The sequence below is a fragment of the Somniosus microcephalus genome, chromosome 2 (assembly GCF_052327205.1).
Source record: "Somniosus microcephalus isolate GS21.2 chromosome 2, FLI_Smic_1.0, whole genome shotgun sequence".
NCBI classification, from domain to species: domain Eukaryota; kingdom Metazoa; phylum Chordata; class Chondrichthyes; order Squaliformes; family Somniosidae; genus Somniosus; species Somniosus microcephalus.
Genome location: NC_140988.1, coordinates 136,964,438 through 136,988,114, shown reverse-complemented (window position 1 = coordinate 136,988,114; position 23,677 = coordinate 136,964,438). Strand labels below are relative to the sequence as shown.

Here is a 23,677-nt window from a genome sequence, read left to right as displayed (position 1 = left end):
TGGCTGAATTCCAAATTCAGTTGGAGGGTGAGAGAGTTGGATCTCAAACCAGCGTACTGAGCTTAAATAAAGGAAACTATGAAGGTATGAGAGTAGAATTGACTAAAGTGGGCTGGGAAAATAGATTAAAGTGTAGGATGGTACAAGAGCAGTGGTCTACATTCAAGGAGATATTTGACAACTTTCACGATCAATATATTCCACTGAGAAAAAAGGGGAGTAAAAGAAAAGATAGCCATCCGTGGCTTAGTAAAGTAATAAAGGATTGTATCCACCTGAAAACTAGGGCATATAAAGTAGCCAAATCTAGTGGGAGGATAGAAGATTGGGAAGCATTTAAAAGCCAGCAAAGAATAACTAAAAGATTAATTAAGAAAGGGAAGATAGATTATGAAAGTAAACTAGCAAAAAATATAAAAACGGATAGCAAAAGTTTCTACAGTTATACAAAAAGAAAAAGGGTGGCTAAAGTGAATGTTGGTCCCTTAGAGGATGAGACCGGGAAATTAGTGGTGGGGAACATGGAGATGGCAAAAACACTGAACAAATATTTTGTATCAGTCTTTACAGTAGAGGACACTAAGAATATCCCAACACTGGACAAACAGGGGGCTATGGGGGGGGAGGAGCTAAACACGATTAAAATCACTAAGGAGGTGGTATTTGGTAAACTAATGGGACTTAAGGCAGATAAATCCCCCGGACCTGATGACTTACATCCTAGGGTCTTGAGAGAAGTAGCGGTAGGGATTGTGGATGCATTGGTGATTATTTTCCAAAACGCCCTGGACTCAGGAAAGGTCCCGGCAGATTGGAAAACTGCTAATGTAATGCCCTTATTTAAGAAGGGAAGTAGACAAAAGGCTGGAAACTATAGACCAGTTAGCCTAACATCTGTGGTTGGTAAAATGTTGGAGTCCCTTATTAAGGAAACAGTAGCAGGGCATTTGGATAAACATAATTTAATAGGACAGAGTCAGCATGGTTCTGTGAAGGGGATGTCATGTTTGACAAATTTGCTCGAATTTTTACAGGGTGGATAAGGGGGAACCAGTGGATGTGGTGTATTTGGACTTCCAAAAGGCATTTGACAAGTTGCCACACAAAAGATTACTGATCAAGATAAAAAATCACGGGATTGGGGGTAATATACTGGCATGGGTGGAAGATTGGCTATCTAACAGAAAACAAAGAGTTGGGATAAATGGTTCATTCTCGGGCTGGCAATCAGTAACTAGTGGTGTTCCGCAGGGGTCAGTGCTGGGACCCCAACTCCTTACAATCTATATAAACGATTTGGAGGAAGGGATCGAGTGCAACATATTCAAGTTTGCCGACGATACAAAAATGGGAGGGGAAGCAGTGAGTGAGGAGGACATAAAAAACCTGCAAAAGGACATAGACAGGCTAAGTGAGTGGGCAGCGACTTGGCAGATGGAATATAGTACTGGAAAGAGTGAGGTATGCACTTTGGCAGCAAAAAATCAAAGAGCAAGTTATTATCTAAATGGAGAAAAACTGCAAAGTGCTACAGTACAAAGGGATGTGGGGGTCCTGGTGCATGAAACACAAAAAGTTAGTATGCAGGTGCAGCAGGTGATCAGGAAGGCCAATGGAATCTTGGCTTTTATTGCAAGGGGGATGGAGTATAAAAACAGGGAAGTCTTGCTGCAGTTATACAGGGTATTGGTGAGGCCACACCTGGAATACTGCGTGCCGTTTTGGTTTCCATATTTAAGAAAAGATATACTTGCTCTCGAGGCGGTTCAGAGAAGGTTCGCTCGGTTGATTCCGGAGATGAGGGGGTTGACGTATGAGGAAAGGTTGAGTAGGTTGGGCCTCTACTCATTGGAGTTCAGAAGAATGAGAGGCGATCTTATCGAAACATATAAGATTGTGAGGGGGCTTGATCGGGTGGATTCGGTGAGGATGTTTCCACTGATGGGTGAGACTAGAACTAGGGGCATAATCTTAGAATAAGGGGCTGCCCTTTCAAAACTGAGATGAGGAGAAACTCTTCACTCAGAAGGTAGTAAATCTATGGAATTTGCTACCCCAGAGAGCAGTGGAAGCTGCAAAATTAAATAAATTTAGAACAGAGATAGACAGTTTCCTAGCAGATAAGGGAATTAGGGGTTACGGGGAGAGGGCAGGGAAGTGGACGTGAGTCTAGGTTCAGATCAGCCATGATCTTATTGAATGGCGGAGCAGGCACGAGGGGCCGTATGGCCTACTCCTGCTCCTACTTCTTATGTTCTTATGTTCATATGTTGACATCCAGGGTTCCCTGGGCTTGTTGGTCCCACCCTTGACCTTTACCAGAACATGTTGGTGTTGTACTCTCTCTATTTCCTTTCTGAAAGACTCCCACTGCTCTGATGTGGATTTTCCTACAATGAGCTGATCCCTGTCCACTTTGGCCAGATCCTGCCTTATCATATTAAAATTGGCCCTCCCCCAATTTAGAACATTTATTTCCGGTTCATCTTTGTCCTTTTCCATGACTACCTTAAATCTCACCGAATTACGGTCACTGTCACCAAAATGTACCAATTGCCCAGCTACATTCCCTAGAATTAAGTCCAGTATCGCCCCCTCTCTTGTAGAACTTTCTACATGCTGGCTCAAAAAGCTCTCCTGGATGCAGTTTAAGAATTCCGCTCCCTCTAAGCCTTTCACACTCTGACTATCCCAGTTAATATTGGGGAAGTTGAAATCCCCTACTGTTATTACACTACTATTTCTACACTTCTCTGAGATTTACCTACATACCTGTACCTCTATCTCCCCCTGACTGTTTGGGGGCCTATAGTACACTCCCAGCAAAATGCTTGCCCCCTTTTTGTTTTTAAGTTTACCCATATGGCCTCATTAGAGGAATCTGCTAAGATATCATCCCTCCTTACAGCAATAATTGACTCCTTGATTGATAATGTGTCACCCCCTCCTCTTTTACACCCCCCTCTGTCTCGTCTGAAGATTCTATACCCCGGAATATTGAGTTGCCAGTCCTGCCCCTCCCTCAACCATGTCTCTGTGATAGCAACAATATCATACTCCCATGTGTTTATCAACACCTTCAATTCATCTGCCTTACTCACAAGACTCCTTGCATTCAAATAAATGCCATCCAGCCTTGCCATACTCCCTTGTGCCGTTACATATTTGCTCTGCCTTCCAGGCTGACGTTTTAAATCTATATTTGTCTGTGCATCACCCCCTACTATAGCTCCACTCTGTATCCCAACCCCCTGCCAAGTTCGTTTAAAACCCCTCCCCTGCCTTCCCTTGAAAAAAGGCTGAGGGGTGACCTAATAGAGGTCTTTAAAATTATGAAAGGTTTTGATAGAGCAGATACAGAGAGAATGATTCCACTTGTGGGGAAGAGCATAACTAGAGGCTATCAATATAAGGTAGTCACCAAGAAATCTATTAGGGAATTCAGAAGAAACTTCTTTACCCAAAGAGTGGCGAGAATGTGGAAATCGCAATCACAGGGAGCGGTTGAAGCGAATAGTATAGATGCATTTAAGGGGAGGCTGGACAAGCATATGTGGGAGAAGGGAATAGAGGGTTATGCTGATAGATTTAGATGAGGAAAGATGGGAGGTGGCTCAAGTGGAGCATAAACGCTGGCATGAACTGGTTGGGCCAAATGGCCTGTTTCTGTGCCGTATATTCTATGTAATCCTATGTAATACCTCCTGTGCACGTCCCTCCTATACACCTCCGTCCTGTGCACCTTAATCTTGTGTACCTGTCTCCTGTGCACCTCCCTCCTGTGTCCCTGCCTCCTGCGTCACTGTCTCCTGTGCACCTCTCTCCTGTGTTCCTGTCTCCTGTGTCCCTGTCTCCTGTATACCTGTCTCCTGCGCACCTCTCTCCTGTATCCCTGTCTCATGTGCATCTCCCTCCTATACACCTCCATCCTGTGCACCTCCCTCATGTGTCCCTGTCTCCTGTGTCCCTGTTGCCTGTGCACCTCGCTCCTGTGTCCCTGTCTCCTATGCAACTCCCTCCTGTGTCCCTGTCTCCTGTGTCCCTCTCTCCTGTGTCCCTCTCTCCTGCACACCTCTCTCCTGTGCGCCTCTCTCCTGTGTCCCTCTCTCCTGTGCATCTCCCTCCTGTGCACCTATCTCCTGTGCTCCTCTCTCCTGTGCTCCTCTCTCCTGTGCACCTATCTCCTGTGCTCCTCTCTCCTGTGCACCTCTCTCCTGTGCTCCTCTCTCCTGTGCACCTCTCTCCTGTGCACCTCTCTCCTGTGTCCCTCTCTCCTGTACCCCACTCTCCTGTGCCCCTATCTCGACTGTCTTCTGTTCTAGTGTGTAGAAATGTTTTTGTGATATAACAACTGCTTTTAGTAGGGTGGTAAGATGTTCGGGTAGAGGGGGAATTTCATAGCCGAAATGTGCGACATAGTTTTGCAGGTTGGTGATGTTTTCATTTACAGTGAGGTGAACAGTGGAGGGTTCAGGAATGGGGACAATCCATTCCTGGGCCACTTGAACTTCTGCCTCGGGTTTAAAGCAGAAACTGCTGTCACTCACGGACACCAGATGTGCTGTCCATGCTGGTAGTGGGCCGCACTTGTGGTGACACAATATGTCCCACCTCCTATGAATGCTACCTGTGGGGGAACATGGTCTTGTGCCATTACCTCCATGGTACAGTTCACAGGTTGTGCGCCAGCAGTTTTAAACCCACACTGTGGTCTAGAATAGGCATTCAAGTGCTGGGGACACAGTATTATGTGTGCACCCCGGCTCTGGCACCCGGAGAGGTCTGTACCTGTCGTAGCATGCTCCCACTTTATGACATAAGGTGGGACCGCTGCGAAACGGACGTGTGCACCCCCTTGAATGATTCCAATGTTCTCCACATTGTATACCGGTGTGGGTCGGGCTGTCCCACCCATGACCGGCATCCTCACTACTATGCCCATGATAGTGTGATTAGAACGTCCACATTCTACTGGGGCAGGGTAGGCTTCAGAGGCTAGATGGAGCTGACACGGGCTCAGCGAATTACTAAATGGGTGGAGGGCTGCGAGGTGCTTGTTGCTAATCCAGGAGGGGACTAAACCTTGCTTTAAATCCTCCAGGTTGCTGCGGACCTTGCTGAGCAACCATGCCCCGTATAGCACACACACCTCATTCTGTGCAGCCTGATCTGAAGCATTCCTGTCCTCTCGTATGAGTGCATTTACTGTTTTAGCGTGTCTCTCTAGCTCAACAATGATTTCATTTAAATGGACCGTCATAGCTTGGTCCTCGTGTAGCTCTGAACCTAACACTGTGTTCTCTGTTAGGCTGTTTCGTAATTGGGTTTTTAAGCCATTTATCTGTGTTTGCAGCTCTATATCATCCAGGCTATTTATTACAGAGGATCCTGTATTATAAGTGGTGAAAATATCGTTCCAGGTTCCCCTTCTTTGTCTCCGCTTGCCCATAGTATGTTCAGCATGTAAAGTGTATAGCTCTGCTTTATCTATGTTGGCAAAGTCAAATTCGTAAAATTTGCTAAACATTCCCTTTAGTAGGGCCTGGTATAACTGTTCTGTCTCCTTAGGGCACCATTCAGGTAAGTGTACTTCGGTAAGGTTTAGGGTCACTGAAGTTACTGCATAGTGTACCCCCTGGTATAGTACCTTTTCGATCGGCACTAGCACTAACCCACTCCCTGGTCCCTTTGTGGTGGTAGGACACCTCTCTATTACTGTCTGTGATGTCAGGGCCATGGGCAGAAAGCAGGTAAGTGATTGGTTGGTGAGTATTTCTCTCTTTTTAAACTTTAACTCTGTGGTTTATAGTTACTAAGGTCTCTCTGGTGTAGCGGGGACTGTTGGTAAACCATTTAACTGTAGTGTAATTGGAGGGATTGATTTGATTTAATTTAATTTCAATTAATTAAAGGGTAATCATGGCAGGACAGCCCGGCCATGTGGTATGCTCCTCCTGCGCTATGTGGGAACTCAGGGACACTTCCTGTGTCCCTGACAACTATGTGTGCAGGAAGTGTATCCGTGTATCCAGCTGCAGCTACTGACAGACCGCATTGCGGCGCTGGAGCTGCGATTGGATGCATACTGGAGCATTTGCGATGCTGAGGATGTAGTGAATAGCATGTTTAGGGAGTTGGACACACCGCAGGTAGAGGGTGGACTGGCAGAAATGGAAGGGGTGACCAACAGGCAGAGTACTAGGTGCAGGCAGGTAGTGCAGGGGTCCCCTGTGGTCAACCCCCTCTCAAACAGATACACCACTTTGAGTACTGTTGGTGGGGATGGCTTACCAGAGGAAGGCAGCAGCAGCCAAATTCCTGGCACCAGGGGTGGCTCAGCTGCACAGGATGGGAGGAATAAGAGGGGTAGAGCTATAGTAATAGGGGATTCTATTGTAAGGGGAATAGATAGGCGTTTCTGTGGCCGCAAACAAGACTCCAGGATGGTGTGTTGCCTCCCTGGTGCAAGGGTCAAGGATGACTCAGAGCGGCTGCAGAAAATTTTGGAAGGGGAGGGTGAACAGCCAGTTGTCGTGGTGCATATAGGCACCAACAATATAGATAAAAACCGGGATGAGGTCCTAAAAGCTGAATATAGGGAGATAGGAGGTAAATTAAAAAATAGGACCTCAAAGGTAGTAATCTCAGGATTGCTATCAGTGCCACGTGCTAGTCAGAGTAGAAATAGAAGGATATTTCAGATGAATATGTGGCTAAAGGAATGGTGCAATGGGGAGGGATTCAAGTTCCTGGGACATTGGAACCGGTTCTGGGGGAGGTGGGACCAGTTCAAACCGGACGGTTTGCACCTGGGCAGGGCTGGAACCAATGTCCTAGGGGGAGTGTTTGCTAGTGCTCTGGGGGAGGGTTTAAACTAAGATGGCAGGGGGTTGGGAACCTGAGCAGGGGGACAGAGGAAAGGGAAACAAGGATAAAAGCAAATGAAAGGAAGGAGAAAAACAAAAGTGGCAGTCAGAGAAATCAACGGTTTAAATCAAACATGGCCACATTAAATAATAATTTTAATAGGTCTAAGAGCGTTAAAAAAATAAGCCTGAAGGCTTTGTATCTTAATGCGAGGAGCATTCGTAATAAGGTGGATGAATTGGCTGCGCAAATAGAGGTAAACGAATATGATTTGGTTGGGATTACGGAAACGTGGCTCAAGGATGGCCAAGGCTGGGAACTCAACATCCAGGGGTATTCGATATTCAGGAAAGATAGGCAAAAAGGAAAGGGAGGTGGGGTAGCATTACTGGTTAAAGAAGGGATTAACACAATTGTAAGGAAGAATATTAGCTCTGATGATGTGGAATCTGTATGGGTAGAATTGAGAAATACCAAGGGGCAGAAAACGTTAGTGGGAGTGGTATATAGACTTCCAAACAGTAAGGCGGAGGTTGGGGATGGCATTAAAAGGGAAATTAAAGAAGCATGCAATAAGGGCACAGCAGTCATCATGGGTGACTTTAATCTACATATAGATTGGGCTAACCAAATTAGTAACAATACTGTGGAGGAGGAAGTCCTGGAGTGTTTAAGGGATGGTTTCCTGAACCAATATGTCAAGGAACCAACCAGAGATCAGGCCATCTTAGACTGGGTATTATGTAACGAGAAAGGATTAATTAGCAATCTTGTTGTACGAGGCCCCTTGGGTCGGAGCGATCATAATATGATTGAATTCTTCATTAAGATGGAGAATGAAATAGTTGACTCAGAGACTAGGGTCCTAAATTTAAATAAAGGAAACTACGATGGTCTGAGGCACGAGTTGGGTAGGATTGATTGGAGAATGTCACTCAAAGGGTTGACGGTGGATAGGCAATGGCAAACATTCAAAGACCGCATGGATGGACTACAGAATTTGTTCATCCCAGTTTGGCATAAAAATAAAACAAAAAAGGTGACTCAATCGTGGCTAACAAGGGAAATTAGGGATAGCATAAGATCCAAGGAGAGGGCATTTAAATTGGCTAGAAAAAGCAATAATCCTGAGGATTGGGAGCATTTTAGGATTCAACAAAGGAGGACAAAGGGATTAATTAAGAAGGGGAAAATAGAATATGAGAGTAAGCTTGCAGGGAACATAAAAACTGATTGTAAAAGCTTTTATAGATATGTGAAGAGAAAAAGAAGTCAAGCGTAGGTCCCTTGCAGTCAGAATTGGGGGAATTTATAATGGGGAACAAAGAAATGGCAGACCAACTAAATGCATATTTTGGTTCTGTCTTCACAAAGGAGGACACAAATAACCTCCCAGAAAACTCGGGGAACATAGGGTCTGATGAAAGGGAGGAACTGAAAGAAATCAGTATTTGTAGGGAAATGGTGTTAGGGAAATTGATGGGACTGAAGGCCGATAAATCCCCAGGGCCTGATAATCTACATCCTAGGGTACTTAAGGAAGTGGCCCTAGAAATAGTAGATGCATTGCTGATCATCTTCCAACATTCGATGGAATCTTGAACAGTACCCATCGATTGGAGGGTAGCTAATGTTACCCCACTATTCAAAAAAGGTGGTAGAGAGAAAATGGGGAATTACAGACCGGTAAGCCTGACATTGGTAGTGGGGAAAATGCTAGAGTCCATTATAAAAGATGTAATAGCAGAGCACTTGGAAAACAGTGACAGGATCGGACAAAGTCAACATGGATTCACAAAAGGTAAATCGTGCTTGACTAATCTACTGGAATTTTTTGAGGATGTAACTGGTAAAATAGATAAGGGAGAACCAGTGGATGTGGTGTATCTGGACTTTCAGAAGGCCTTCGATAAGGTCCCGCATAAGAGATTAGCGTGTAAAGTTAAGGCACATGGGATTGGGGACAAGGTATTGACTTGGATAGAGAACTGGTTGGCAGACAGAAAGCAAAGAGTTGGAATAAACGGGTCTTTTTCCAAGTGGCAGGCAGTGACTAGTGGGGTACCACAGGGATCAGTCCTTGGACCCCAGCTATTCACAATATATATTAATGATCTAGACAAGGGAACTAGATGTAAAATCTCCAAATTTGCAGACGACACAAAGCTGGGTGGGCGTTGTTAGAGCCGTGGTTCAGTGGATAAATAATTACACGGATGCTGTACATAAACAAACAACAGGTCTTTACTGGAGGAGGGTCATCTCTAGACTGGGGTACAGAGGCATGTGCACAGCTTATATACCGGTGTGGTCACTGCCGGTACTACAGTATACAGGAGCTGTAAAAAGTAGTTCTGACTTAAAGCACATACACTACAATTCCTCCCTTTTTAGATTAATAGTACCCCTTAATATTCAAATAACAATTACATTTTTAGATGTACATTCAATAACAAAAGTCCATTTATAGATTCAGTCTTTGGGGCGGCTTCCTGACCCTTTCGGGATAGCGCCTTTCCAGAGGTTCTTGTTCTTGGTGCAGAGGCTATTCTGACCCCTTTTCATCGGGTAGTTCATCGGGTTCCACTGCTACTGGGTCTGAAGTAGATGCTACCGGTATGTCGGGTTCATCCCCAGGTACTCGAGACACGGGGTTGACGCCTTCCTGTGACGCTAAGATCTGATCGACGAGGCGTCTCACAATGTTCTCCCCGACATCCACTGTGTACATTAATGGCCCCTGCCTTGTACATATCGTTCCGGGTTGCCACTTCTCTGTTCGATAGTCATGGGCCAAGACTGGTTGCCCTACATTGAAGCTCCTTGTCGGTTTCTCGTTGATGTGCTGGAACTGTTTGTCCTCAACATTTCTTCGCACATTTGGTCTGAGCAAGTCCAGACGAGATCTCAACCTTCAGTTAAAGAACATCATGGCCGGGGTCTGATTGGTAACTGCATGTGTCGCGTTTCGGTAGGCTAATAAGAAATTGTCCATCTTATGCTGTAGTGGAATTTCCTCGTCGCACATGGCCTTTATCGCCTTCTTAAAGGTTTGTACGAACCTCTCAGCCAATCCATTGGTGGCTGGATGATACGGGGCAGATGTGTAATGCCTTACCCCATTCCTATTCATGAATTTTTGGAACTCGTCGGACACAAACTGTGGTCCATTATCAGAGCAGATCTGCTCTGGCAACCCGTTTCTGGCAAATATGGTCCGTAGGACTGCAATCGTTTTCTCTGTAGTGGTTGAAGACATCTTTATCACCTCAGGCCACTTTGAATGAGCATCCACTGCTATTAAGAATATTGAGTCCATGAATGGACCAGCGAAATCAATGTGCACCCATTGCCATGGAGAGGAGGGCCACTCCCATGGGTGTAGAGGGGCATGTGGTGGTGCATTTTGGACCTTCTGGCATCCTAAGCAGCTCTTAGTTAGGTCTTCGATTTGTTGATCGATTCCCGGCCACCACACATAGGCTTTTCATTTTCACTCCCCCCAGATGACCTTCATGTAGCTCCTTTAGCACTCTCTCCCTTAACTTGGGTGGAATCACCACTCTGGATCCACACATCACTGTCCCCTGGCATACTGACAGCTGTTCTCTTCTGGATGAGAATGCTGGCAACAGTGAGTCGCCATGTGTTGGCCATCCCCTCACCGTCAATTCATATACCCGTGACAGCATCGGATCATTGCAGGTCTCCTTCTCTATATCCGCGTTTGTTACTGGCAATCGTTCAATTATCGACGAATAAAATATCTCGATAGGGTCCACTGCTGGTGCTTCCTCCACCGTCGGCAGTGGCAGGCACGATAGCCCATCAGCGTTCCCATGCTGTTTCGTGCCTTTATATTCTATTTCATATTGATTCGCCCCTAGAAACAGGGACCATCTTTGTAACCGCTGTGCAGTCATTACTGGCACGCCCTTCTTAGGATTAAAGATGGAGACAAGTGGTTGGTGGTCAGTCAGCAAGGTGAACTTCTACCCATGCAGATAATGGTTGAATTTTTTTACTCCCCATACTAGGCTGAGGGCCTCCCTGTCAATCTGGGCGTAGTTGCGCTCGGCTGAGGTTAGTGACCGAGACGCAAAGGCTACTGGCCTCTCCAACCCGTCTGGGAATTTGTGCGACAGCACCGCTCCAATGCCGTAGGGTGATGCATCACATGCCAAACGAATTGGTAGTGCTGGGTTGAAATGGGCCAACACCTCTTTTGATGTGATCAATTCTTTACACTTCTGGAAAGCTCATCTACGTTCGTCATCCCACTTCCATGGTACCCCTGTTTGCAGTAGGGTGTTCAGCAGGTGTAATACCATAGGCAAATTTGGTAAGAACTTGTGGTAATAGTTTACCAGCCCGAGGAACGACCTCAGTTGTGACACATTTTCCGGTGCTGGAGCCTTGACTACTGCCTCAATCTTGTCAGGGGACTTATGTAACCCCTCTTCATCGATGACGTGGCCGCAATACGAGACCTGTTTCTGGAAAAACTCGCACTTGTGGCGATTAGCTCATAGCCCATATTCCTTTAATCTGGCGAGCACCTTCTCCAAGTTAGCGAGGTGATCACCGTCATTTTCGCCCATGACCAAGATGTCGTCCAAATAACACTGGGTCCCTGGAATCCCTTACAGGACCTGATCCATCGCCCTTTGCCAGATAGCCAGAGCCGATGCTACTCCAAACACCAGCCAGTTGTATTGATAGAGACCTTTATGGGTGTTGATCATAAGGTAATGTTTCGAAGCTTGTTCTACCTCCATTTGCAAGTACGCCTGGGCTAGATCAATTTTGGTGAAGCTTTTACCACCAGATAGCGAGGCTAAAATATCCTCAATTTGTGGAAGCGGATATTGCACCGTGTGAAGGATTGGGTTCACTGTCACCTTAAAATCCCCACAGATGCAGACCTTCTTTGGTTCCCCAGGCGTATTACTCAACGACCTCTATTTTAATTGTTGCTGTTATTCCTTTTAGTGTTCCTAGTCCCTCCTGGAACACTTCTTTTGCGTCAGTCAGCATTTTTGACAGTTGTCCAGGTGTGACGTCACCATCCTATTTGGCCTCCACCTTCAGTGCCTGTATGGAATGCCAATCTAAATGTATCTTCCGGATCCATTCACGTCCTAGCAGTGGTGGCCCTCCATTTGGCAATACATATATATCCATTTTAGGTATTTCCTGAACTTTATATGTCACTTTCAGTCTGTGTCACTTTTCTGTTCGTCTGAACCACTGTCCATCACCTGGTGTACCTTTTTGTACTTCTCCTGTGGAGATTTCTTACTGTTGGTTTTCTTCCCAGGCCTGCAGACTCTTGCTATGCGTCCTGCTTTCCCACACTGTCTGCACACTTGGTCCTTGAACCAACAATCTTTCTGGTCATGTGTTGTTCTGCCGCAGCGATAGCACTTCCCTGTTCCATAGGACATTTCGTTGGTGCCATATTCTTGCGGTCTCCGTTGTATCTCTGCAGCGCCCCTTGCGGCTGCTTCGCGTGATACTGCCATATTGAAAGCTTTTTCCAGCGTAAGGTCCTTTTCTGATAGAAGCCGTTTCTGGGTTCCTTCACTTTGTAGCCCACACACAAACTTGTCCCTTAACGTGTCTGCTAGTCCCGCTCCAAACTGGCAGTATTTCGATAGCTTGCGCAGTTCTGTTAGGTACTCAGCATTGCTTTCGTCTTTGTGTTGGTTCCTTTTATGGAACTTAAATCATTCTGCTATCAGCAGCGGTATGGGGCTTAAGTGGTCCTGTAGGATTTCTACTATGCTTCCAAAATCCTTGTTTACCGGCTTCTCTGGGGTTATTAGATTTCGCAGTAACCCATAAGTTTTTGCACCCATGGAATTTAACAGAACCAGTGCTTTATTAGCATCTGGCACTTCATTCGCCCTGCAGTACACCTCAATACGTTCCACATATGTCGCCCAATCTTCGACTTCTTTGTCGAACGTAGAGATACTGCCACTCTTCGGCATCCTTGATTGTGCGTTAACTATCCCCAATGGTGCCTCCCGCGCTTCCCCTTCTTCTCCGCTGGCACAAAATGGCATCTCCCACGCTTTCCCTCCTTCCCGCGCTCGCCCGTCTTCTCCGCTGCGGCTTCGCAAAATGGCGTCTCCCGCGCTCTTCCTCCTTCTCCGTGGCTCAATGGCGCCTCCCGTGCTCCCCCTGCTTCTCTGCGGCTCAATGGCATCTCCCCTTGCTTCGCCCCGCAGACCCTGATCAGCCCGTGATCCCTGGCTGTGCTCTGCGCGTTCTTCTCTTGATATTTGTCGATGCCGCTCAGTCTAGAACCCGACTGTTTCTTACCCTCTCTCTCTCCGGCTTGCAGTATTTTTCCTCGACGCCGCTCGGTGATCAATCCCCGGCTGCGCCCTGCTCTCTTCACCTTCTTTCTTACCCTGTCGACGCTGCCCGGCTCTCTCTCTCTGCCATCGGTCGGCTCCAGCCACCGCTGTTCGGGACGAGTCTGCTCTGGACCCTGTCGTCGGTCTCTTACTGCTCGTTGTGACTGGGGAACCAAGCCCGGCTCTCCACAGCCTCCCCAGCGAAGTTGGATCTCTGCCTGACGGTTGCTCGCGGTCGACGCCCGTGTTCCTGGACTCGACTATTTTTTTTAAATGTTGCAGGTAGATTCGCATCAACACTCGTCGCCACTGTTAGATCCGTGGTTCAGTGGATAAATAATTACACGGATGCTGTACATAAACAAACAACAGGTCTTTACTGGAGGAGGGTCATCTCTAGACTGGGGTACAGAGGCATGCGCACAGCTTATATACCGGTGTGGTCACTGCCAGTACTACAGTATACAGGAGCTGTAAAAAGTAGTTCTGACTTAAAGCACATACACTACAGGCGTGTGTGCTGTGAGGAGAATGTCGAGAAACTCCAGGATGATTTGGACAGGTTGGTGATTGGGCAGAAACATGGCAGATGCAATATAACGTGGAGAAATGTGAGGTTGTCCACTTTGGTGGCAAAAACAGGAAGGCAGATTATTATCTGAATGGCAATAGATTGGGAGAAGGGGAAGTGCAACAAGACCTGGGTGTCCTTGTGCACCAGTCGCTGAAGGTAAGCATGCAGGTGCAGCAGGCGGTTCAGAAGGCAAATGGTATGTTGGCCTTCGTAGCGAGAGGGTTTGAGTACAGGAACAAGGATGTCTTGCTGCAGTTGTACAGGGCCTTGGTGAGACCACATTTTGAGTATTGTGTGCAGTTTTGGTCGCCCTATCTGAGGAAGGATGTTCTTGCCATGGAAGGAGTTCAGCGAACATTCACCAGGCTGATACCTGGGATGGCAGGCATGACGTATGAGGAGAGATTGGGTCGATTGGGCTTGTACTCGCTGGAGTTTAGAAGAATGAGAGTGGATCTCATTGAAACTTATAGAATTCTGACAGGACTGGACAGACTAGATGCAGAAAGGATGTTCCCGATGGTCGGGGAGTCCAGAACCAGGGGACACAATCTAAGGATAAAGGGTAGGCCATTTAGGACAGAAATGAGGAGGAATTTCTTCACCCAGAGAGTGGTGAACCTGTGGAACTCTCTACCTCAGAAGGCGGTGGAGGCCAGTTCATTAAATATATTCAAGAATGAGTTGGATATATTTCTTAAGGCTAAAGGGATCAAGGGGTTTGGGGAGAAAGCAGGGACCGGGTACTGAATTTGGATGATCAGCCATGATCGCATTGAATGGCGGAGCAGGCTCGAGGGGCCGAGTGGCCTACTCCTGCTCCTATCTTCTATGAATCTATGAATCTATGGCAAGGGCTTTCGGGTGTGAGCTACGAGTTCAGTGGCGTTGACTGGGATCGGGGAGTGTGGGACCGCATACGCATGCAGGCTAGAATCACACCCCATCCCCTTCCCGACATCTTGCCATTGTCTGGAGAAGATGATGGATATGCCTGTGGGGCAGGTTCTCTCTGATCCCCACATGCAGATATAGATTCCCTTTTCCGACTCCCACCACCTATCCCAACACACATTCACTCCCCCTTGGGTCCCTATGCTCGTCCGGTGGGTGTCGTTCCCCAGTCATTCCGAGTCTGCTGTACAGTCCCCTATGTCCCTGCTCAGCTTCCTGAGCCACCACCACCTATCCAGGGAAATCTGTCCTTTACATGTGAGGCACACACGTTTCCCCTCAGTGACACTGACCCTTGTAGCAACGATCTGTACCCTGGGGCACGGGATGGAGGCCTCCCCGTAGGTGAACCCAGTCTGGCTGGAATATTGTGTGGAGTTAGACCCCAGCCACCCTGGCCACCTTCCCTCATGGAAGTAAATAGCGAGCTCCTCCACACCCGGTTCGCCACCCCCAGCGGTAACGATCGGCACTCTCTCTCCCGAGCACCCATAGATGTGGGAGTCCTCCACCTCACATCGGTCACCGATGCTCACCCCTACCAGGGCGAGCAGGAGCAAAACCCTCCTCATGCAGATTTCCTCTCTGCAGGGACACACAAAACAGATAGCCATGTCCCTAGGAGGTTCTCTGGCTTGACACAGATAACGTGTCTCGAAAACTTAAACTTATCATAACTAATTAAACGATAGTAAACCTAAAACTATCAAAACTATAAAACACACTTAAAATTCATCAGAGAAGCTATGTACATCCACCGCCCATCTCTGAACGGCCAGGTTAATTCCTGTTTGGCCTCTGTCTTTTGCGGCCTCTGGGCAGCTTGTATGCCTGGGCGTAAGGTGGTCTGTGCCGCCGGACCCGAAGAGTCCTTCTTAAAACAATTGGGAGTTTGCCTGAATCCCAGATGATCGGGGGAATGTGCCCTCCTGTACTGCAGCACATTGCCCCCTTCTGTGTGGCTGCCGAGTCCCTGTCCTGTCCTGTGGGTTCCCCGCAGCCTGAGGCTGCAGGCTGGGGACCCCTCTTGCTTTCCTTGCACAACGCTACCTCTCCTGTGAGTCCCTCACCGTTGGAGGCTGCAGGCTGGGGATCCCTGTCCTTAGATTGATCCCTGACCTTGGGCATTCCTTTACGGGTTGCGACCCCTCTGGGGCTGAACTGTTTAAACTGCTACACTGGTGACCATGGTAGTTTTGGCTGTGGTATGCGAGGAGACCTTCTTAAGGCTCCGGCTACTGGGGGTGTGTCCCAAATAATAGGTGGGACGGCCCCTCCAATGACACAAGCCACTGCCCCCACCGGTGCGGTCTGTGAGTCTGCCACAGCTGCTGGCTGAGGATCTCTATCTTTAGTGCTGTTTACCCTTGCTGGCCATTCCCCTTTCTCGGGTTTAAACAGTTTACATTGATTAATGTGGATCCACTTTGTGCGGCGGGGCATCTTTTATGGCATAGACCATGGGGCTGGCCTTGTCTACAATGCTGTACGGCCCCATGTACAATGGGTCAAAACTCCCTAACCGGGCAAAGTTCCTCACCATTACCTGATCCCCTATCTCCCACTCGTGGTGCCTGCGGGGTTCTAGCAGAAGTCGGTTACTCCGGTGCTGTTTTCCCATGTTGCTAGCAGCCTGCCAGTGAATCTGTTTAAGGTGTTCAAACAGATTCCTGATGAAGCTGTCCCGGTTCACCTCTCTGAGCTCACCTTTCGTGAGCACCGGGGCTAGCACATGGGTGGGGGTCCGCATTATCCTACCAGTCATAAGCTTGTGTGGGGAATACCCCGTGCTTTTTGACTGGCTGACTCGGATCCCCATTAGGACCAACAGTAAGACTTCTACCCACTTCTTGGGTGAATCTCCCATCTCTTTACACAGCCTTTCTTTGATGGTGCGGTTTAAACGCTCCGCAGGACCCGATGGCTGCGGGTTGTAGGCGACGTGCAATTTCTTCTCGATGCCGCGTACCATGAGGGTTTCTTGCATGACCTGCCTGGTAAAGTGACTCCCTTGGTCGGACTCCACATACTGTAGTAGTCCCCATCGTGAGAACACTTCCCTGACCAGGATCTTAGCTGTACCCAATGCGGTAGCTGCTCGGCAGGGAAAAGCTTCCACCCACTTTGAAAACACATCCACCAGGACTAGGCAGTATTTGTAGCCTCCCTGGGTAGTGGGTAGGGGCACGATGTAATCGATCTGGATCGACTGCCATGGTCCCTCTACCCTCCTGATGTGTCCCAAAGATACCTTCCTTTTCTGGGGGTCAGGGTTATTGGCAGCACACGCCAGACAGCCGGCACAAAACTCGCGGACATGTTCCCTCAGTCCTGGCCACCATCCTGCCTGTTCCACACGCTGCCAGGTGATCTCAGGCCCGGGATGCCCCGCTCGTGGACCGTCATGGGCCAGTTGGAGGAATTCCCTTTGGTGCTGCTGTGGCACTACCCACTGCTCAACCCTGAACAGCATACCTTCCTTAACGGTGATGGCTGCTGTGCCGTATGGGCCCACTACCTTTTCCTCTTATGTGAGCGCGTTCAGGACGGTTCTGAGGATGGGATCCTGGGCTTGTGCCTGCTTTAAGTCCGGGACCAAATCTACCCACTGTGTGCCTCCCTTGTCCCGGATTGCGGCTACCGACCCTGTTTGGTAGGGATCCCAGAGCTTTCCTTCTCTGGCCCCCTGCTTGGCCAATTCATCTGCCTTTTGGTTGCCCTCCCGCATGGGCTCTGTCTTTGAATGGGCTTTAACTTTATGGATATAGACCTTTCCTTCCTCCCCCATGGCTGCCATGATTTTCTCCAGCAGAGGCTTGATTGCCGGGGTCTCCCATCAGCGGAGGTATATCCACGACGGGACCAGATGGCCAGGTATTCCATACACGAATTGTATGTGAACATGCTGTCCGAGCAAATCGTGTACGGGGCAGGGAATTTCTCGGGGTGTGTAACCACATACACTACCGCAGACAGTTCAGCTTGCTGGGCACTCATGGTGCTGGGGAGTTTAATTGCCAGGGCAATGTCCGCCCCTATCATAAACTCCACACCCTGTAAGTCGCTCACCAGCAGACACTGTGCTCGAACCGTCCACATACATTTCGCGGCCCGTGGGGTGTATCCCGGCCCGAAAACCTATGTTGACTTCCCATACCCCTTCAATGGAACACCGGTGGACCGTCCCTGGATAAATCATGTTGGCCGTGAGCTTCAGCTCGCAGAGACCTTTCAGCTTTAGGTCCATCTGGGAGAGAAGCCAGCTCCAGCGAGCAATGCGGGCACTGCTCACTGTCCAGTCTTTGATTCTCCCATCCAGGAGCATCTGGGTGGGCGTGTGATGTGTGAGGAGGGTGATGGGCGAGGTACCTATGAAGATCAATGATCTTTTCACAGTCCAGTGAGTGGCGAGGAGGTGCCTCTCACAGTTGGAATAGCCCTTCTCCACATCTGTGAGTATCCTGGAGGAGTAAACCACCGGTCTCAGCTGGTCGTGCCGCTCCTGGAGCAGCAATGCACTCAGGCTGTCCCCGCTGGCTGCTACATCCAGGAAAAACTCTATTCCCCCATCAATAGCCCCTAGAGCTGGCGCGGTCTGCAGATCTTGTTTGAGTTTTACGAATGCTGCCTCACAACCCTCATCCCAAACCCACTCCACTCCCTTATGTAGGAGACGGAGCAGAGGGGCTGCTGTGGCTGCGTAATCCTCAATAAAATCTCTGCAGTACCCGGTTAGCCCTAGAAAAGATCTCACTCCTGTGACTGTGTTGGGGGCTGGTAACTCCTGCACTGCTTCCCTTCTAGCTTTGTCGATGGCCCTTTCCCCTGCGTGTACAGTCAGCCCTAGGAATTTTACTTCCTGTTGGCCGATCTGTACCTTCTTCGGGTTTACTTTAAAACCCTCTTGCCTGAGCAGCTCCAGCAGTTCAGCCAGTAGTGGACCGTGTTGCTCTCCTTCATCGGTGAATAGGAGCAGGTCGTCCACATACTGTACTAACAGCCGGGGCCGGCTGAAACCCTTTAAACAATTAGCCATGCATTGGTGAAAAATGCTGGGGCTGTTGTGGAAACCCTGAGGTAGGCAGTTCCAGGTGTATTGTTGGCCTTTAAAAGTGAAGGTGAACTTGCATTGGTCCCCTCTTCGTAAATGGATGGACCAAAACCCGTTGGAAATATCCAGCACCGTGAAGGTGGTCGCAGATGCTGGGATACTTCCAATGAGGTCGGCAACAGCTGCGACCGTGGGTGCACAGATGGGGTTTTTTCGGTTGAGTACCCGATAGTCCACTGTGGCCCTCCAGGAGTTGTCCGATTTTCTAACCGGCCACAGTGGAGAGTTTACATAGGTGGCTATCGGACTTAATACGCCCTGTTTGACCAGAGAAGTCATGGCCGTTTCCATGTCTGCCTCCGCCTCCTTGGGGAAATTGTATTGCTTTTGTGGTAGGGTCATGGGGTCCCCACTCACATTAACCTTGACCCCGTTTACCCTCCCACAATCATGTTTATGAGAGGCAAATACGGCGAGGTGTGCTCACACATGAGGAGAGATTGTGTCGATTGGGCTTATACTCACTGGAGTTTAGAAGATTGAGAGGGGATCTCATTGAAACCTATAAAATCCTGCCAGGCCTAGATGCAGGAAGGATGTTTCTGATGGCCGGGGAGTCCAGAACCAGGGGTCATAGTCTAAGGATAAGGGGTAAGCCATTTAGGACTGAAATGAGGAGGAATTTCTTCACCCAGAGAGTGGTGAACCTGTGGAATTCTCTGCCACAGAGGGCGGTGGAGGCCAGTTCATTAAATATATTCAAGAAAGAGTTGGATATATTTCTTAAGGCTAAAGGGATCAAGGGATATGGGGAGAAGGCAGGGACAGGGTACTGAATTTGGATGATCAGCCATGATCTCATTGAATGGCGGAGCAGACTCGAAGGGCCGAATGGCCTACTCCTGCTCCTATCTTCTATGTTTCTATGTACTCCATCGGAGTGTTGCTGACCATTAGTTCGAGGTCATAACCCTCCTTTGGTTTTAAGGTGCACAAGGTCCCCTTGCCCTGTTTCTCTGGGATGACTGCCATTTCATTTTCCTTGCTGGTGCATGCTCCCCACAGACAGTGGTTCCCAAGATCCATTAGAATCCTGTGGCCTATGATAAAATCAGCCCCCAGGATCCCCTTCCCTTCCTGCTCCCATTTCATTAAAACACCGGTCCGCTTGGTGTGGAGTGCTCCTAAATGAATGGACAGTGGGATAGAGAACGAGCCAGCCTGCTCATTGACTGTAAAACCCAATAAGCTGTACGGGACCCCGTTAGACAGAGGTGAGGCAGCGGGGTTGTCTGAATAGACAGTGGTGCTCGATGCTCCCGTGTCTAACAGATAGGTCCCTTTCACCTTTTCCACCTCCATCTTAACAAGCGGTCTCTTCCATGCACCATACTCAAGTGGACACAGGTAGACAGGCTGCGCTGGCTCCAGTCATAAGTCTGGGTTGGGTGGAGCAGATGGGGTTAAAACACCAATGGCGGTGGCTACATTCCCTGGGCCATTACAGGCACTCCTGTACACAGGCCACAGTCGGTCTGCGAAAGCCTGTGGGGTCTCCCCTGCTAGCTGTGTTGTCTTCTCCACCCGGGAGAAAGGACTACTATCGTTCATACCCATGGCCTCCAGAACTTCCTCCCAGATGGCAGCGTACCCCCCTTGTCCTTTCTTGCTCTCTGCAGAGAGGGACTGGTACAATTTACCATCCAGAGAGAAAAGGAGCATTTTGGCCATCTCGGAGTCATCGCACTCGTTGATGCCTGCTGCCTGTTCTACTTCCATGAAATGGACCGAGGGGTCTCCCTTTTAGGTGAGTTTGTTCAGGTGGCTTATCATAGCCCTAAGCTGTTGGGTACCATGGGGAATCACAAATTGGCTTTCAAGGGGTCCCTGACCCCCACCACCGTCGGACGGGCCAAATTTTGCTGTTGGGCCGGGCACATCGGCCCCGGCCCCGACCTTTCCTGCATTGGTTCGCCCACCTCTGCCTGCTGCCAAACTGAGTTAAAACCCGGTGCCACAGGTGGTGGTGGTGTGCTCTCCCTGCCAGCCTCACAAATCGCCCATCCCTCCTGCTGCCCAACCGGGTTGGTCCCCGGTGCCACAGCTGACGTCTGAACAGTTTCCCCTTCTACTTCCAGGTCCACCTGGGTCGCACCCGGGCTTAGTAGGTACACCATGCCTTTTTCCCTGGACAGAGCAAGGTTTAAACTATCGATCTGCTTCTGACAGGGGCCGTGATCTCCCACTTCAAACCCCCTCGTGCTTGCTATCTTATAAGCTGCCTGTACATCTCTCAAACTCGCTTCCTGTTCTTTTACTTGCTTGGCAAGGCGGGCGTTCTCTTCTCGTAACATTAGTTCATTACTTTTTGCCTCGGTGACCTGACACCGAAAGTATTCCTGTCTGTTCCTATGCTTTTCCACTATCTGCATCTTTTCCTGGTTTTGGGCGTTTAATTCTTCCAATTATCCTTCCCCTGCTATAGCCCTTGCTTGAGACAGCTGAGCTGATTCCCGCAGCTCTTCTGTCAGTGCCTCGATGCATTTATCTAAAAGCTGGATCTGTCGCTGGGAGCAGACCAACCAGATGTCCTTCCCTACTGAATTTTTATGATCTTTGCTCTCAGTCTGTTATGTCCCCTGTGAGACTTTTAGTATTGTGTTTTGTCTCCCCCTAGTGTTTTTACTACTTACCTCCTTATTGTTGATTTATGTCATGTGACATGATGAGAAAGTGAAAGTAAAACACAACCACGAGGGAGCCAGAAATCATGGCTGGTGATTCTGCAGCATCTTACGCCATCCTTTTCAGTTTCCCCCTTTGATTGGCATTGTCTGTAAGTAGCTTTTTATCAGATGTCTTTATGTTTGATCTATGTCACCATTTCTTGATATTTGCGGCCAGATGAGTTAAAATATTGCACTTTGTGGAGTTTCCATGTGGCTGGCTATTAGTCTTTCCCCTGGCATTCATGTGTTAGACCTTTGATTGTTGTATCAGATTTACCTCAAATTGTAATAGAACCGTTGAGTTATAGTGGTAACGTTTCATTCTACTATCCTAGGTTTATTTTGTGTATTCAGATCATGATTGTAATACCAATCGGCCTTATTTGATGTTGTAATTTCTTGCTCTCTTTGTAGTTTCACCCTGTGTCATTAAACTGGATTAAAAGTAACAACGCCTCCTGTTTGGTGATGAGGGATTAGCTGTCTGTCGAATCGTAGTCGTGAAGAGGACAGAACAGTGAAAAGACACCTTTCCCATGGGCGAATCTACTAAAGGTACAGATACTCAACACCAACACGATTCAATGCATCTCCGAAGCCACACCTTCCAGACACCAGTCACAAAAGCTGAAATTGAGGAACAGTCACCATTGAAACAAGCAGAGGGGACCAGATCTCACTGCTCTGGCTCCTCCAGGCATTCAAGTAGGTCTGTTACTGGTGCAGCAGCAGCGATGGCCAGAGCCAAGGCCGAAGCAGCCAAAGCAAAGATATCCTTTGCTCAAAGGGAAATGGACATAAAAATGGAAAAGGCACGTATTGAAGCAACATTAGCTGTATTGGATATGGAAAAGGAGGCAGCAACAGCTCTAGCGGTGGCAGAAGTCCTTGAAGCAGCTGTTGAAGGTGAAGCAACAGGCAGCAACCTTAACCTTCATCTCCCTCACCAAGATCCAGTGCAACGCACCACAGAATACATACAAAGCCACTCCAGGTCACAAACTGTTAACTCTTCAATGCCCGACATAGCGCCTGTTCCAGATTTAATACACGAACAGGAGCAGCCTGGCCATGCATCTCAGTGCCGTTGTGAGCTCAACAAAAACACTGTGAAAGAGGATGAACAGAAGTTCCAACCAGGAGACCAAAGGCTAACCCATCATTATCGTTCACAATATCTGCAGACCTATCGCAGTCCAGCTGCTCTACCTCACTACGAACAGACCCAAGGCATGTCAGATTTCGTGAGGTTCTTCGCACGTCGTGAACTCGTCACCACCGGGTTGCTACAGTTCAACGACCAACCTGAAGACTGCAGAGCATGGAGGTCTACTTTTTGGAACACCATAAGAGGGTTAGACCTGTCAGCAAGTGAAGAAATCGACCTACTCGCTAAATGGCTGGGTAAGGAATCCTCTGAGCACGCCAAGAGAATTCGAGCTGTGCACATTAACCTCCCGGAAAGGGGGTTGAAGATGATATGGGATCGTCTGGACGAGAGCTATGGCTCCCTGGAGGTGGTTGAGAATGCACTGTTTAAGAAGCTGGAGAACTTTCCCAAGATCCTCAATCGAGACCGCCTGAAGCTCAAAGAGTTAGGTGACGTCCTAATGGAAATTGACTCAGCCAAAACTGAGGGATGTCTGCCAGGTCTTCTGTACCTTGACACAGCATGTGGGATAAATCCCATTGTTGAAAATTTACCATTCAACTTGCAGGAAAGATGGATAACTCAGGGATCAAAGTATAAGGAAGATCACAACGTTCCCTTCCCACCTTTCTCCTTTTTTGCCAAGTTTATCTGCCAGCAGGCTAAAATAGGAAATGACCCAAGCTGCTTCTTCTCCACTCAAAGCCCTGGGCCACCGAAGACAGCACAGTCTGCTACAAGCTACAACCAGAGAACTCCAGTGTCAGTTCATAAAACTGAAATGTCACTGTCTACCACCTCCTCCAGCGACGACGCAGATGGGAAAACGGACGACCCCGTCAAGCAATGCCCCATTCACAACAAGCCGCACCCGCTCAGGAGGTGTCGGAGTTTCAGAGAACGGACTTTGGAAGCTCGCAAATCATTCTTAAAGGAATGTGGCATCTGTTATAAATGCTGTTCCTCTTCAACTCACCTGGCACG

The 23,677-nt window shown here is 48.5% G+C and overlaps 1 protein-coding gene across 1 annotated transcript; it reads right to left on the bottom strand.

Moving 5' to 3' along the window:
- Positions 1-4,543: 4,543 nt before the first annotated feature.
- LOC147122975 (uncharacterized) lies at positions 4,544-5,527 on the bottom strand. The gene has a single exon (XM_085965122.1). The coding sequence runs from the start codon at positions 5,525-5,527 to the stop codon at positions 4,544-4,546; it is 984 nt and encodes a 327-aa protein (XP_085821248.1).
- Positions 5,528-23,677: the final 18,150 nt, after the last annotated feature.